This window comes from Piliocolobus tephrosceles, chromosome 19, assembly GCF_002776525.5.
Source record: "Piliocolobus tephrosceles isolate RC106 chromosome 19, ASM277652v3, whole genome shotgun sequence".
Lineage (NCBI taxonomy): Eukaryota > Metazoa > Chordata > Mammalia > Primates > Cercopithecidae > Piliocolobus > Piliocolobus tephrosceles.
The window spans coordinates 27,585,953-27,599,000 of record NC_045452.1 but is presented as its reverse complement, the minus strand read 5'-3'; the positions used below and the strand labels follow the sequence as shown (position 1 = coordinate 27,599,000).

General features: G+C 38.5%; 1 protein-coding gene across 2 annotated transcripts in view; it reads right to left on the bottom strand.

Moving 5' to 3' along the window:
- The window catches only part of ATXN10 (ataxin 10), a 174,889-nt gene that overhangs the window by 117,819 nt on the left and 44,022 nt on the right, over positions 1-13,048 (bottom strand). For both annotated transcript variants that reach the window (XM_023221754.2, XM_023221755.1), the window contains one exon: positions 9,234-9,314. In XM_023221754.2, coding sequence (XP_023077522.1) covers positions 9,234-9,314 — 81 coding nt within the window. The remainder of the gene's footprint in view (positions 1-9,233; positions 9,315-13,048) is intronic.

Here is a 13,048-nt window from a genome sequence, read left to right as displayed (position 1 = left end):
CAAAATCAAAATATATTGGCCGGGTGTGGTGGCTCACATCTGAAATCCCAGCACTTTGGGAGGCCAAGAAGGGCAGACCACCTGAGATCAGGCATTCAAGACCAGCCTGGCCAACACGGTGAAACCCCATCTCGACTAAAAATACAAAAACAACTAGCCAGCCATGGTGGCAGAGGCCTGTAATTCAGCTACTCAGGAGGCTGAGGCAGGAGAATTGCTTGAACCCAGGAGGCAGAGGTTGCAGTAAGCTGAGATCGTGCCACTGTACCCCAGCCTGGGCGACAGAGCGAGACTCAGTCTCAAATAAATAAATAGATCGATCGATCGATTGATAGAACTATATCAAGTATCTTCTCAGACCACAATAGAATAAAACTAGAAATCAATTCCAAAAGGAACCCTCAAAACTATACAGATACATGGAAATTAAACAAGCTGCTCCTACATGGTTTGGGGGTTAACAATGAAATCAAGACAGACATTTAAAATAATGATAATGATAATGATAAAATAATGATCTTCAAAATAAATGATAGCAGAGATACAAGTTATCAAAACTTCTGGGATACAGCAAAAGCAGTGCTAAAAGGAAAGTTTATAGTGCTAAATGTCTACATCAAAAAGTCTGAAAGATCACAAACTGACAATCTAACATCATACCTCAAAGAACTAGAGAAACAAGAACCAACTAGGCCAGGTGTGGTAGCTTACACCTGTAATCCCAGCACTTTGGGAGATAGAGGCAGGAGGACTGCTTAGTCCAAAAGTTTGAGACAAGCCTGGGCAACATGGTGAAATACTGTCTCTACAAAATATTAAAAAATTAGTCAGGCATGGTGGTGCATGACTGTAGTCCCAGCTACTTGGGAGGCCGAGATGGGAGGATCACTTCAGCCCAGGAAGGTCAAGGCTGCAATGATCGTGTCACTGCACACAAGCCTGGGTGACAGAGCACAACCCTGTCTCAAGAAGAACAAGCCAAACCCAAAGCTAGCAAAAGAAAAGAAGTAACAAAGATCAGAGCAGAACTGAATGAAATTGAAACAAAAGATCAAAATACAAAATATAAAAGTTGGTTCTTTGAAAAGATAAATAAAATCGATAGATCATTAGCCAGATTAACCAAGAAAAGAGAAAATTCAAATTAGCTCAATTAGAAACACAAATGGAGACATTATGGCTGGCACCACAGAAATACAAAAGACCATTTAAGACACTACGAACACCTCTGTGCAAACAAACAAGAAAATTTAGAGGAAATGAACAAACCTCTGGAAATATACAACCCTCCTAGCTTGAATCAGAAAGAAACAGGAGGTCTGAACAGACCAGTAACAACCAGTGAGACTGAATTGATAACAACAAAAATTGCCAAAACACAAAAAGACTAGGGCCACATGGATACATGGCCAAATTCCACCAGACATTCAAAGAATTGGCACCAATCCTACTGAAACTATTCCAAAAGGTTAAGAAAGAGAGAATCCTATCTAACTCTTACCTGACTCATTCTATTAAGCCAGTATCACTCTGATACCAAAAGCAGGCAAAGACATAACAAAAAAAGAAAACTACAGACCAATATCCCTGATGAACATCAGATGCAAAAATCCTCAACAAAATACTAGAAAACTGAATCCATCAGCACAGCAAAAAGATAATTCACCATGATCAAGTGGGTTTCATCTTAGGATGTAGGGATGGTCCAACATACCCAAGTAAATGTGATTCATCACATAAACAAAATTAAAAACAAAAACCATATGATCATCTCAATAGACACAGAAAAAACATTCAACAAAATCCAGCATCCCTTTATGATAAAAATTTAGGCATAGAAAGAACATACCTCAAAATAATAAAAGCCACACATGACAAACCCACAGCCAACCTCATACTTAATGGGGAAAAGATGAAAGCATTGCCCCTAAGAAGTGGAACAAGACAAGGATGTCCACTTTCACCACTTCTATTCAGTATAGTACTGGAAGTTCTAGCCAGAATAATCAGGAAAGAGAAATAAACAAAGGGCATCCAAATTGGAAAAGAGGAAGGCAAACTATCTCTGTTTGCCAATGATATGATCATATACCTAGAAAACCCTAAAAACTTTACCAAAAGACTCCTAGATTTGATCAATGAATTCAGTAAAGTCTCAGGTAAAAAAATCAATGTACACAAATCAGTAGCACTGCTATACATCAACAACCACTAAGCTGAGAAATCAAGAACACAGTCCCTTTTAAAATGGCTGCAAAAAAAAAAAAAAAAATCAAATGCCTGGAAATATACTTAACCAAGAAGGTGAAAGATCTCTACAAGGAAAATTATAAAACATAGCTGAAAGAAATCACAGATGACACAAACAAATGGAAATACATCCCATGCTCGTGGATTAGAAGAACCAATACTATTAAAATGACCATATGCCCAAAGCAATATATAGATTTAATGCAATTCCTATGAAAACACCAACATCATTTTTCATACCATTAGAAAAAATAGTCCTAAAATTCATATGGAACCAAAAAAGAGCCCGAATAGCCAAAGCAATCTTAAGCAAAAAGAACAATTCTAAGGCATCACATCACCCCAACTCCAAATTATATTACAAGGCTATAGTAACCAAAACAGGATTGTACTGATACAAAGCTAGACATACAGACCAACAGAACAGAATAAAGAAACCAGAAATAAGGCCAAATACTTACAATCAACTGACCTTCCATAAAAGCATACAAAAACAGAAATTGGGGAAAGAACCTCCTATTCAATAAATGGTTCTGGGAAAACTAAATAGCCACAGGCAGAAAAATGAAACTAGATCTCTCACCATATACAAAAATCAACTTGAGATGGATTGAAGATTTAAATCTAAGACCAGAAACCATAAAAATTCCAGGAGAAAACCTAGGAAAAACTTTATGACGTTGCCAACGGCAAAGCAAATGGAGATCCCAAAAGCAAATGGAACAAAAACTAAATAAATGAGACCTAGTCGCATTTATTGCTTCTGCACAGCAGAAGAAATAATCATCAGAGTAAACAGACAACCAACAGAATGGGAGAAAACATTTGCAACTATGCATCTGACAAGGAACTAATATCCACAGTCTACAAGGAACTCAAGCAAATCAGTAAGAAAAAAACAAACAATTCCATCAAAAAGTGAGCAAATGACATGAATGGACATTTCTCAAGAGAAGATCTACAAATGGCCAACAAACATGAAAAAATGCTCAACATCACTAATCATCAGGGAAATGCAAATTAAAACCACAATGAGATGCCACCTTACCCTGCCAGAATGGCCATTATTAAAAAGTCAAAAACAACAACAGATGTTGCCATGGATGTAGTGAAGAAGGAACACACACACAATGCTGGGGGGAATGTAAAATAGTACAACCTTTATGGAAAATAGTAATGGGGACTTCTCAAAAAACCAAAAGTAGAACTACCATTCAGTCCAGCAATCCCACTGCTGGGTATCTACCCAAAGGAAAAGATACCTGCATGCGTATGTTTATCACAGAACAATTCACAACTTCAAAGATATAGAACCAACCTAAGTACCCATCAACTGATGAATGAACAAAGAAAATGTGATCTATATATACAATGGAATACTACTCAGCCATAAAAAAGAATGAAATAATGTCTTATGCAGCAACGTGGATGGAGCTGGAAGCCCTTTTTTTTCTTCTTCTTTTTTTTTTTTTTTCCAGAGACAGGGTCTCACTCTATCACCTAGGCTGGAGTGCAGTAGCGTGATCTCAGCTCGCTGTAACCTCCACCTCCCAGGTTCAAGCGATTCTCATGCCTTAGCCTCCCTGAGTAGCTGGGATTACAGGCATGCGCCACCATGCCTGGCTAATTTTTGTATCTCCAGCAGAGACGGGTTTTCTCCATGTTGGCCAGGCTAGTCTCAAACTCTTGGTCTCAAGTGATCTGACTTCCTCCGCCTCCCAAAGTGCTGGGATTACAGGTATGTGCCTCCACGCCCAGTTGGAGGCCATTATTCTAAGTGAAGAACTCAGAAATGGAAAAATCAAATACCATATGTTCTCACTTGTAAGTGGGAGCTAAGCTATGGGTACGCAAAGACGTACAGAGTAATATAATGGACATTGGAGACTCAGAAGGCGGGAAGTTAGGAGGAGGGTAAGGAATAAAAACTACATATCAGGTATAATATACACTACTCAGGTGACAGATGCAGTAAAATCGCCGACTTCACCACTATATACACACACACACACACACACACACACACACACACAAGATTTTCAAGGAATGCTAAGAAAGAGGCCACCTATTCTGTGTGGCCCAAATGCCTGCTCTAAATATACTCCTTTTAAATCGGATTACATAATGTAGCAGTTATTGCTAAGTATAAGAAGTCGGGATCCCTGGCTTCAGGGAATTTGGCACCTAGTTCACTATTATTTGAATAGGTAATGAAATAGAAGAAAATAATTGTATCAGATTTGTGAGTGTTAAGGTATCCACAGATAGTGATGTGGAGAAATTAGAAAGAAAACAGATGGGTTACAACTGAAGAAAAGAATCAAACAATAGTACAGATCCTGAATTACGGGCAGATCCCAAACGGGCAGTCCTGAGTGAGGATAGGAAGGGTGGGCCCCCAGGTGGTGGAAATCAAAGTTGTTCAGCAGCAACAGGAGGCTCCGGTGTCCAAGTGGATGAAGTGCAGGGAGATCTGCAAGTGCTAAAGGGAAGTAGAAGTACACGCTGCCTTCCTTACACAATGACACACAGGCAGCCTCCTCTGGCTCAACTTCTCCCTGGCCCAGCAGATGCCGCCTAGATAATGCAGCTTTATTATATCATTATAAGATGAGAGAGCTAACAATGTGGGTACTGAGTGATTTCAAAGGAAAGAAGGGGGCAAAGTCAGGAAGGAATCTTTAAAATATAAAAGTACAAACTAAGTTTGAATATTACCTCAGAATAGACTATCCTTCATTAAATGATCCTACTTACATTAAGTCATCTGCCATTTAAACCTTCTAATGGTTCCCACTGTTAAGGAATGAGTCTAAAAGCTCTTTGGTCTGGCATATGGGTCTCCCCACCACACTCCACCCAACCCTCTATCTCTTCCTTGAAAATATAAAAGAATACAAGTGGTCTAACAAATGCTAGTTACTCATTGACTTATTCACTGTGGTGTGAAGGATGCAAAAGTAGGAAAGACCCAGCTAGAGGGGCTAGAGGCTAGCTGTCTAGAATTATTACACATTGGTGTGAAAGTCTAGCTCCCTTAACCCAGAAATCATCACTCAGGCTGCTTTGATTTCACCAGACACACCCCTCCAAGCAGAGCCATGCTGCCATAATTTTGTCTGTCAATCACTGGCTGTCGTTAGCATTCTATTTCTAATTCTCTCCTGATTAAATACAGTACTTATATAGTCTGCCTTAAAATTATGATTCCTGTTTTTTGTTTGTTTTTCATGTGACAAAGTCTCGCTCTGTTGCCCAGGCTGGAGTGCAGTGGAGCAATCTCAGCACACTGCAACCTCCACCTCCCGGGTTAAAGTGATTCTCTTGGCTCAGCCTCCAGTAGCTGGAACCATAGGCCTCAGAACTCCAATTTGGAAAATGTCAAGAATAATACCTATTTCACAGCATTTGTGAGGATTAAGTGACAAGGGCTATATGGTGCCTTCTATACATAACAGTGATGCTACCTGGAGAAAACGGCAAGGTCATCAGCATAGAAGTAGTAGTTGTTATACTTGTAGTTGCAGTAATAGTAGTAATAGAAGCAGAAACAGCAATAGCTCACGTTATAGATTAAGGTATTTGCCCTGGGTTACAGAGGTACGGAGGTGGTATTTGAACACTTTCTGACGTCAAAGTCAATTATTCTGCAACATGTTTACGGGGGTGATCATTACATGCCAGGCACTGAGAGTTTTATACATATTTCAATCAGTTGTCACAACAATTTCATGGGGTAGCTACTATTACTATCCTCATTAACCTATCCAAAGTAGTAAGTGGCAGCACTAACATCTGTCCTTAACTACTATGCTGTACATACACATTATAAACCTGAAAACTACACAAGCTGTTTACCATGACCAGCTGGTCCAATTCATTAATATTCACTCCAATTCAACTGGAAAGGAGACCAGACAAGTATGTAAATGTAGGCTCTCATTTTTGCCGAAACATGTCATGTGAATTGATAAGAGTCTATATCCAAAATGTCCCCACCAAGTAATCTGCACAAATAGACTACAGCCTCTGGGTGAAGAAGTCAACTAATTTTGACAACAATGAAAAGAACTAGCCCAAGAAAAAAGCTTAAGAATTTACACAGCACTTTCACTCTTGTACATAAAGACGCATGGTTATTACTCTCACAGTGAGGACAGGGACTGTGTCTCTGTAATGTTCACATGCACTCGCTTGCCCTCTCACGTCCCACTATGGGATAACACACCAAGAAAGCCCTCACCAAATGCTAGTGCCATGTTCTTGGACTTCCCAGCCTCAGACTGTTAGAAATACATTTATTTTCTTTACACATTAGCCACTCTCCAGTACTCTGTTACGGCAGCAGAAAACAGATTAAGACAGTGGATGCACCATTTACATTCCCACCAGTGGGAAATAAACAGTGCACAAGGGTTCCAATTTCTCCATATCCTTGCCCAAACTTCTTTTCAGTTTGTTGGTAGTAGCCATCCTAATACGTATCAAGTGGTATCTCATTGTAGTTCATTGTTAATCAGTACAGAGTTTCTGACATACAAAATGAAAAAGTTCTAGAGGTTGGCTGCACAACAATATGAACATACTTAACACCATTGCACTGTACATTAAAAAATGGTTACAATGGTAGTCTGGCATGGTGACCCACACCTGTACTCCCAGCTACTGGGGAGGCTGAGGTGGGAGGACTGTTTGAGTCCAGGAGTTTGAGGCTGTAGTGCACCATGATCACACTTGTGAGCAGCCACTGCACTCTAGCCTGGGCAACACACAGCAAGACCCTGTCTTATACCTTTTCCAAAAAAAAAAAAAAAAAAAAGAAATGGTTACAATAGTAAACTTTATATTATGTGTGATTTACTACAATTTTTTGACAAAGGCTATTGTCAAAATCTAGTCAAAGATTCCATAGGGTAAACTAGGGCTGTGACAAAAAAGAGAATAAATACATAAGACTTTGGGATGGTATAACTGATAGGGTTTACTGACCAGTATGAACTGAAAAGGTAAAGTGGAGAAGGTGAGTTTAACCTTGAGGTTTCCAACTTACTAGATAATATTACATTAATCAGTATACTAGCTGAATACTTTACTGAGTAAGAATATTCATTCATTCACTCATGTTTTCACTGAAACACTTTTTTTTCTTTTTGAACACCCGCTATGTGCCAACCACTGACTGGAAATGTGGAATGAAGAATAAGGAGGGATGAATCCTCGCCCTCAGGGCGCCAACAATCTAATGGAAATGTTCTACAGTAACAAGCAGGTATGTGACATGACATGATGAATGAATGATGCGATGAAATGACAGCTCATCTCCTCCAGAAGAAAAATAAAGCAAGGGCAAGGGGAGGTGGCAACTGAGCAGAACCCTGAATGAAGTAAGGATGCACCTGATACAACTTTATCAATAAAAATAGAACATTTTTAGTCTACCATCTCCATGTAGTTATGTAATAAATCATTTAAAAATAGATAATTTAGATAGACTATGGAAAATACCAGCTTGAATATTAAAAATACAATTAAACTGTGCATTCTTCTTGTATTCAGGTGTTCCTTACTGCAAAAAAACTTACCAATTTTTAGCACTGTATATTGTATTATTTCTTTCAGGTTCAAAAAACTACAAATACTTCTCTATCTGTAATGGGGGTATACATACAGGGAAAGGAGCACTGGAATTGGACTTATAAACCTGGTATTTCATATGACTTTAAAAGCATAAGCTTTTCCTTTTTGTTAAAGATATTAAAGAAGAAAAATGACCTAATTAATAAAAGACTACAAAACGTACACAAAGCTTAACTACTGAAACCTAAATAAGTAAAAAGTCCAAAACCACTAAAACTCGTGACTACAATCAAAAGATTAACAACTTTAAGAAATTTTTATCATTAGATCTGTAGTTTCTGAATTTATTTTGTTATTTTCCTAAGGCAACATTTCTACTAAGGTTAGGAAAAATACATGCTATTGAAATGAAAAGTGTACTGCAAATTATTTATTCAACACCCTTAATTTACAGGTCAAGAAACTGAATCCCTTGTACCTTACCATAGAGGTTTAGGGGAAAAATATATATACACACACACACACACACACACACACACACACACGAAACTGAATCCCAACAAGGTCACATGAAGAACTATAATCATAGCAAGGCACAGGGCCAGTGTCTTAGAACTCCTAGGTCACTGCTTTTCCTAGTACATTAACTGTAACATTGTGGACAGGTGTCAATTTTATTTTAGTCCGAATTATCCATCAGAAACCTATAAACCTAGCAGAGGGTATCACAAATAATAACACCCATGACCTAAACAAATGAGTACACCTCAAATATTCAACTGTAATACACAGCTACATAAATAACTATTCTAAAATCCAGGCACATGCATAAGATTTTGTTCTTAACGTTTTTCTTAATATGCATTTACTGAATAATGGCACTAACCTGGATCCTGCCACCCTCCATAAATCACTGCCTATTGTGGCTAAGCTGTAACGTTCACCAACCAATTTAAAACCATTACCAGGCCGGGCGCGGTGGCTCAAGCCTGTAATCCCAGCACTTTGGGAGGCCGAGACGGGCGGATCACTAGGTCAGGAGGTCGAGACTATCCTGGCTAACACGGTGAAACCCCGTCTCTACTGAAAATACAAAAAAAACTAGCCGGGCGAGGTGGTGGGCGCCTGTAGTCCCAGCTACTCAGGAGGCTGAGGCAGGAGAATGGCGTAAACCCAGGAGGCGGAGCTTGCAGTGATCTGAGATCCGGCCACTGCACTCCAGCCCGGGCGACAGAGCGAGACTCCGTCTCAAAAAAAATAAAAATAAAATAAAACCATTACCAACACAGAAACATGCATTTAGAGATTCTATGCCAACTCAGAAACCACACAGCTTTTCAGTCACGTGCACAGAATACCCTATATGGAATGCTAAATACTGAAAACCATGCTGGCTGGGGGGTTACCTTTCTTGATTGTTCAGTTTGGGAAACATGGCTTGTACCAATTCCGGGCTTTTCAGAAAGAGGTCTGTAATAATCAAGAACCTAGGGAAAAAAGAGGAGGAAAGTTTGGTTACTTGAAACAAAGTAAAAGAGACATGACATGCCCTTATCTACTTTATAAGCACAGCTTACACACAAAAGCATTTCTTTTCAGTGAATTTTTGATTTGCTGTAATCTTAAATGTTTTAAAAGGTTCACATACTATTACTCTATTAGCAGCTAAAAGGAAAAAAAAATCCTAACAAAATTTTTCTCCAATTTTATTTCTGAAAGCTTTATTGAAATAATTTAAATTGATTCAACAGGAAGACACGGACTACTATAGCTTTTATCTAAGTTGAGAAAGAAAAATTCTTCATTTAGTAACAAGATCAGGTATAAACAAAAAACATACTGAATTGTTTTAGTCAGAAGCTAACTGCTACAATGAGCCAGAGAAAGACTTGTCACAATTCCATTACTGGCTTGATTATTCACTCTTTAAGAATTCTCAAGTTACCAAGAAAACATCCTCATTGTCAAGCAATGCACTCATCTAAACTTAGAGATCAACTTAGGGAAACCCCAAGGCAAAGATTATAGGCATAGTTCTTCAAAGCACCCCTGTGACAACTGAAAACATTCAACAGTATTATTAATTAATTCTGAATTATATTTACCAGAAGGCATCTGGGGAAAAGACTTAAGAACTAGGGAATATACTGTTTATAACCAGGTTATAGTAATAAAAATTGACTGTAAGCATTAAATATACTGACACATAGTTTAATCACTTAACAAACACAATACAATAAAACTATATTCAGTCTGATAACCAAACGAAGCATATTAACTACTACAATACATTGTCATTTCACATAAAAGCAAAATTCAAATACATACTCTATTTCCTCTACAGCATTTAAAACAGCTGATCAACACCCTGATGTAAAATATTCCTAACAATAACGGATAATATTTGGAATTCTCAAACAGTATTTCTATCACTCTGGGCAGGTGAATAGAAATCCATGCATTCCAAGCTGGATACACAGACTAAACTGAGATCTTAACGCTCATTAATAATTCAGGTACTTAGAATTCAAAGTATTTCCCCATAGGAATATCAAAACACAATATTCCAAGTCACAAGCCATAATTACAAATATATTCTCCAAACAATAAAGACCCATATTTAGACAGATAATTTACAGAAGAACATGTTAAGTGCTGACAGACACACATTAAGGATTATATAATAGAAACAAATGTTTCTAACAGGCTACGGGCAAGAGGCGGATGGACAGGGGGCAAGAAGATCAAAGAGGCTAGAGGAGGTATTTTGGCAATCCCTAGAAGAAGGAAAAGAAGACAGCATTTAAATTAGAGGCGGAAGAAAGGACTTAGAAAAACAGCAAGAAGGAAAGAACAGCAGTGTGTTGGGGGAACTATAAGTAATAAATACTATTACAGCTTCAAAAGGAAATCAGGACCCAAAAGTGTGGGTCTTCAGAGTGTCTCAAGTAAAGAAAGTTGCCTCAACTAAGGTTTGAGTTTATTGAAGACTGATATGATAACTACACATTCTTTCATAATGTTGGTAATTACTGCTCTTTTTCTTTATTCTTGATCAATTTTGTTGGTCAAAGATCAACTTTTGCCTTTGTGAATTTTTTCTACTGTTTTTGTCTTATGTTTCATTGATTTCTGCCTTCATCTTTTATTTCCTTCTTTCTGACTTATTCAGGACTTACTATGCTCTTCTTTTTCTATCCTCTAAAAGTAGAACTGTGGGTCACTGATTTCAAACCTTTCTTTGTTAACAGAAACATTCAAGGCCAGTGGCTCACACCTTGTAATCCTAGTACTTGGGAGAATGAGATGGGTGGATTACTTGAGGCCAAGAGTTTGAGACCAGCCTGGCCAACATAGCATAGTGAAACCCCATCTCTACCAAAAACACACAAAAAATAGTTGGACGTGGTAGTGCATGCCTGTAATCCCAGCTACTCAGGAGGCTGAGGTATGAGAATCTCTTGAACGCAGGAGGCAGAGGTTGCAGTGAGCCAAGATCGTGCCACTGCACTCCATGCACTCCAGCATGGGCGACAGAGCAAGACTCTGTCTCAAAAAAAAAAAAAAAAAAGGAAGCATTCAAAGCAATAAAGTCTCCTCTAAGCGCTGCTTTCATTTTTGTTGTTGTCTTTTTAAGACACAGGGTCTCGCTCTGTCACCCTAGCTGGAGTGCAGTTGTGCGATCATAGCTCACTGCACCCTCAAACTTCTACGTTCAAATAATTCTCCCACCTCAGTCTCCCAAGTAGATAGGACCATACACATGTGCCACCATACCCAGCTTTTTTTATTTTTATTTTTTTGGTAGAGACAATGCCTTACTATGTTGCCCTGACTGGTCCTGAACTCCTGGCCTCAAGCTATCCTCCCTTCTCAGACTCCCAAAGTGCTGGGATTACAGGCATGAGCCACCACACTTGGCTGCTTTTGCTTTATCCCACAAAACTTGATACTTCAGTTCAAAATATTTTCTAATTTGCCTGTGATTTCTTCTTTGACAAATCAATCAGATGTGTTAATTTCCAAAAGTTTGGAATTTTTCTAGAAATCATCTTATGTGCAAGAGAATGTACTCTATGATTTCAATCCCTTACACATTTACTGAGACTTTTCTACAGCCCAACCTACTGTCTAACTTGGTGAACATGACACAAGCAGGTGAAAAGAAAGTGGAGTTTGGAAGTGCTGGGGGAAGGTCTATAAATATCACTCAGGTGAAGGTGGCCACCTACGACAGTACTACCAAGATCATCTGTATCAGGGGTGTCCAGTCTTTTGGCTTCCCTGGACCACGCTGGAAGAAGAAGAACTGTCTTGGGGCGCAGATAAAATACGCTAACACTATCAATAGCTGATGAGCTTAACAACAACAACAAAATAACAAAAACAACTCACGTTATAAGAAAGTTCAGGAATGTGTGTTGGGCCGCAATCAAAGCCATCCTGGGCCGCATGCAGCCCGCAGGTTGGACAAGCTTGATCCATATCATCATGTTTATATAATGTATAAAACATCAGTCTATACTGATATTTGTCTATGAGTTCTGCCTATGGCTGAAAAGCAGGTGTTAAAATCTCCAACTATCGCTTCTGCTTCTGGGCACACTGGAATAACAATTTACCCTCTACCTTAAACAACATAAAATCAGATGATATATATAAACAGTTCTTAAACAGTGGGAAACAGACTGTGTCTGCTTCACTTTGGAAATTTTCTTCTTGAAAAACCAAAAAACTCCTAATAAATGCTCAATAAATGTGATTTGATCAATAGGTTTATAAAATCCTTAAGGACTTAAAATAGTAGAACTGAGACATAGTAAAGGAAGGACTAAGTTCTGCATGCTGGAATGTGTGTTTAGGAAGCAAAAGTTGAAGTAAAAAAGTTGTCCATGGATGGAGTAGTAAGGGTACAGGGATTAGGGCAAGGACGGAGGAAAAGGGGAGACAGGTCTCAGCCATGACAGTGCTCTGTTGCTGGGACCACCAGCATCATCTGAAACAAAAATGAGAGTGAATCCACACTGCAACATTTAAACCAACATAAATTCCAAGTAAATCAAACACTTAAATAAATAAATTGAAATGATATACTAGAGGAAAGCCTTGGTAGAGGAAAGCCTTGGTAGAGGAAAGGCCTTTACAGCTATTATCAAAACTCTGGAACACATTTTCTTAAAAGACTGATAAATTCATCTACTAAAAAAAAAAAAAAAAAAAA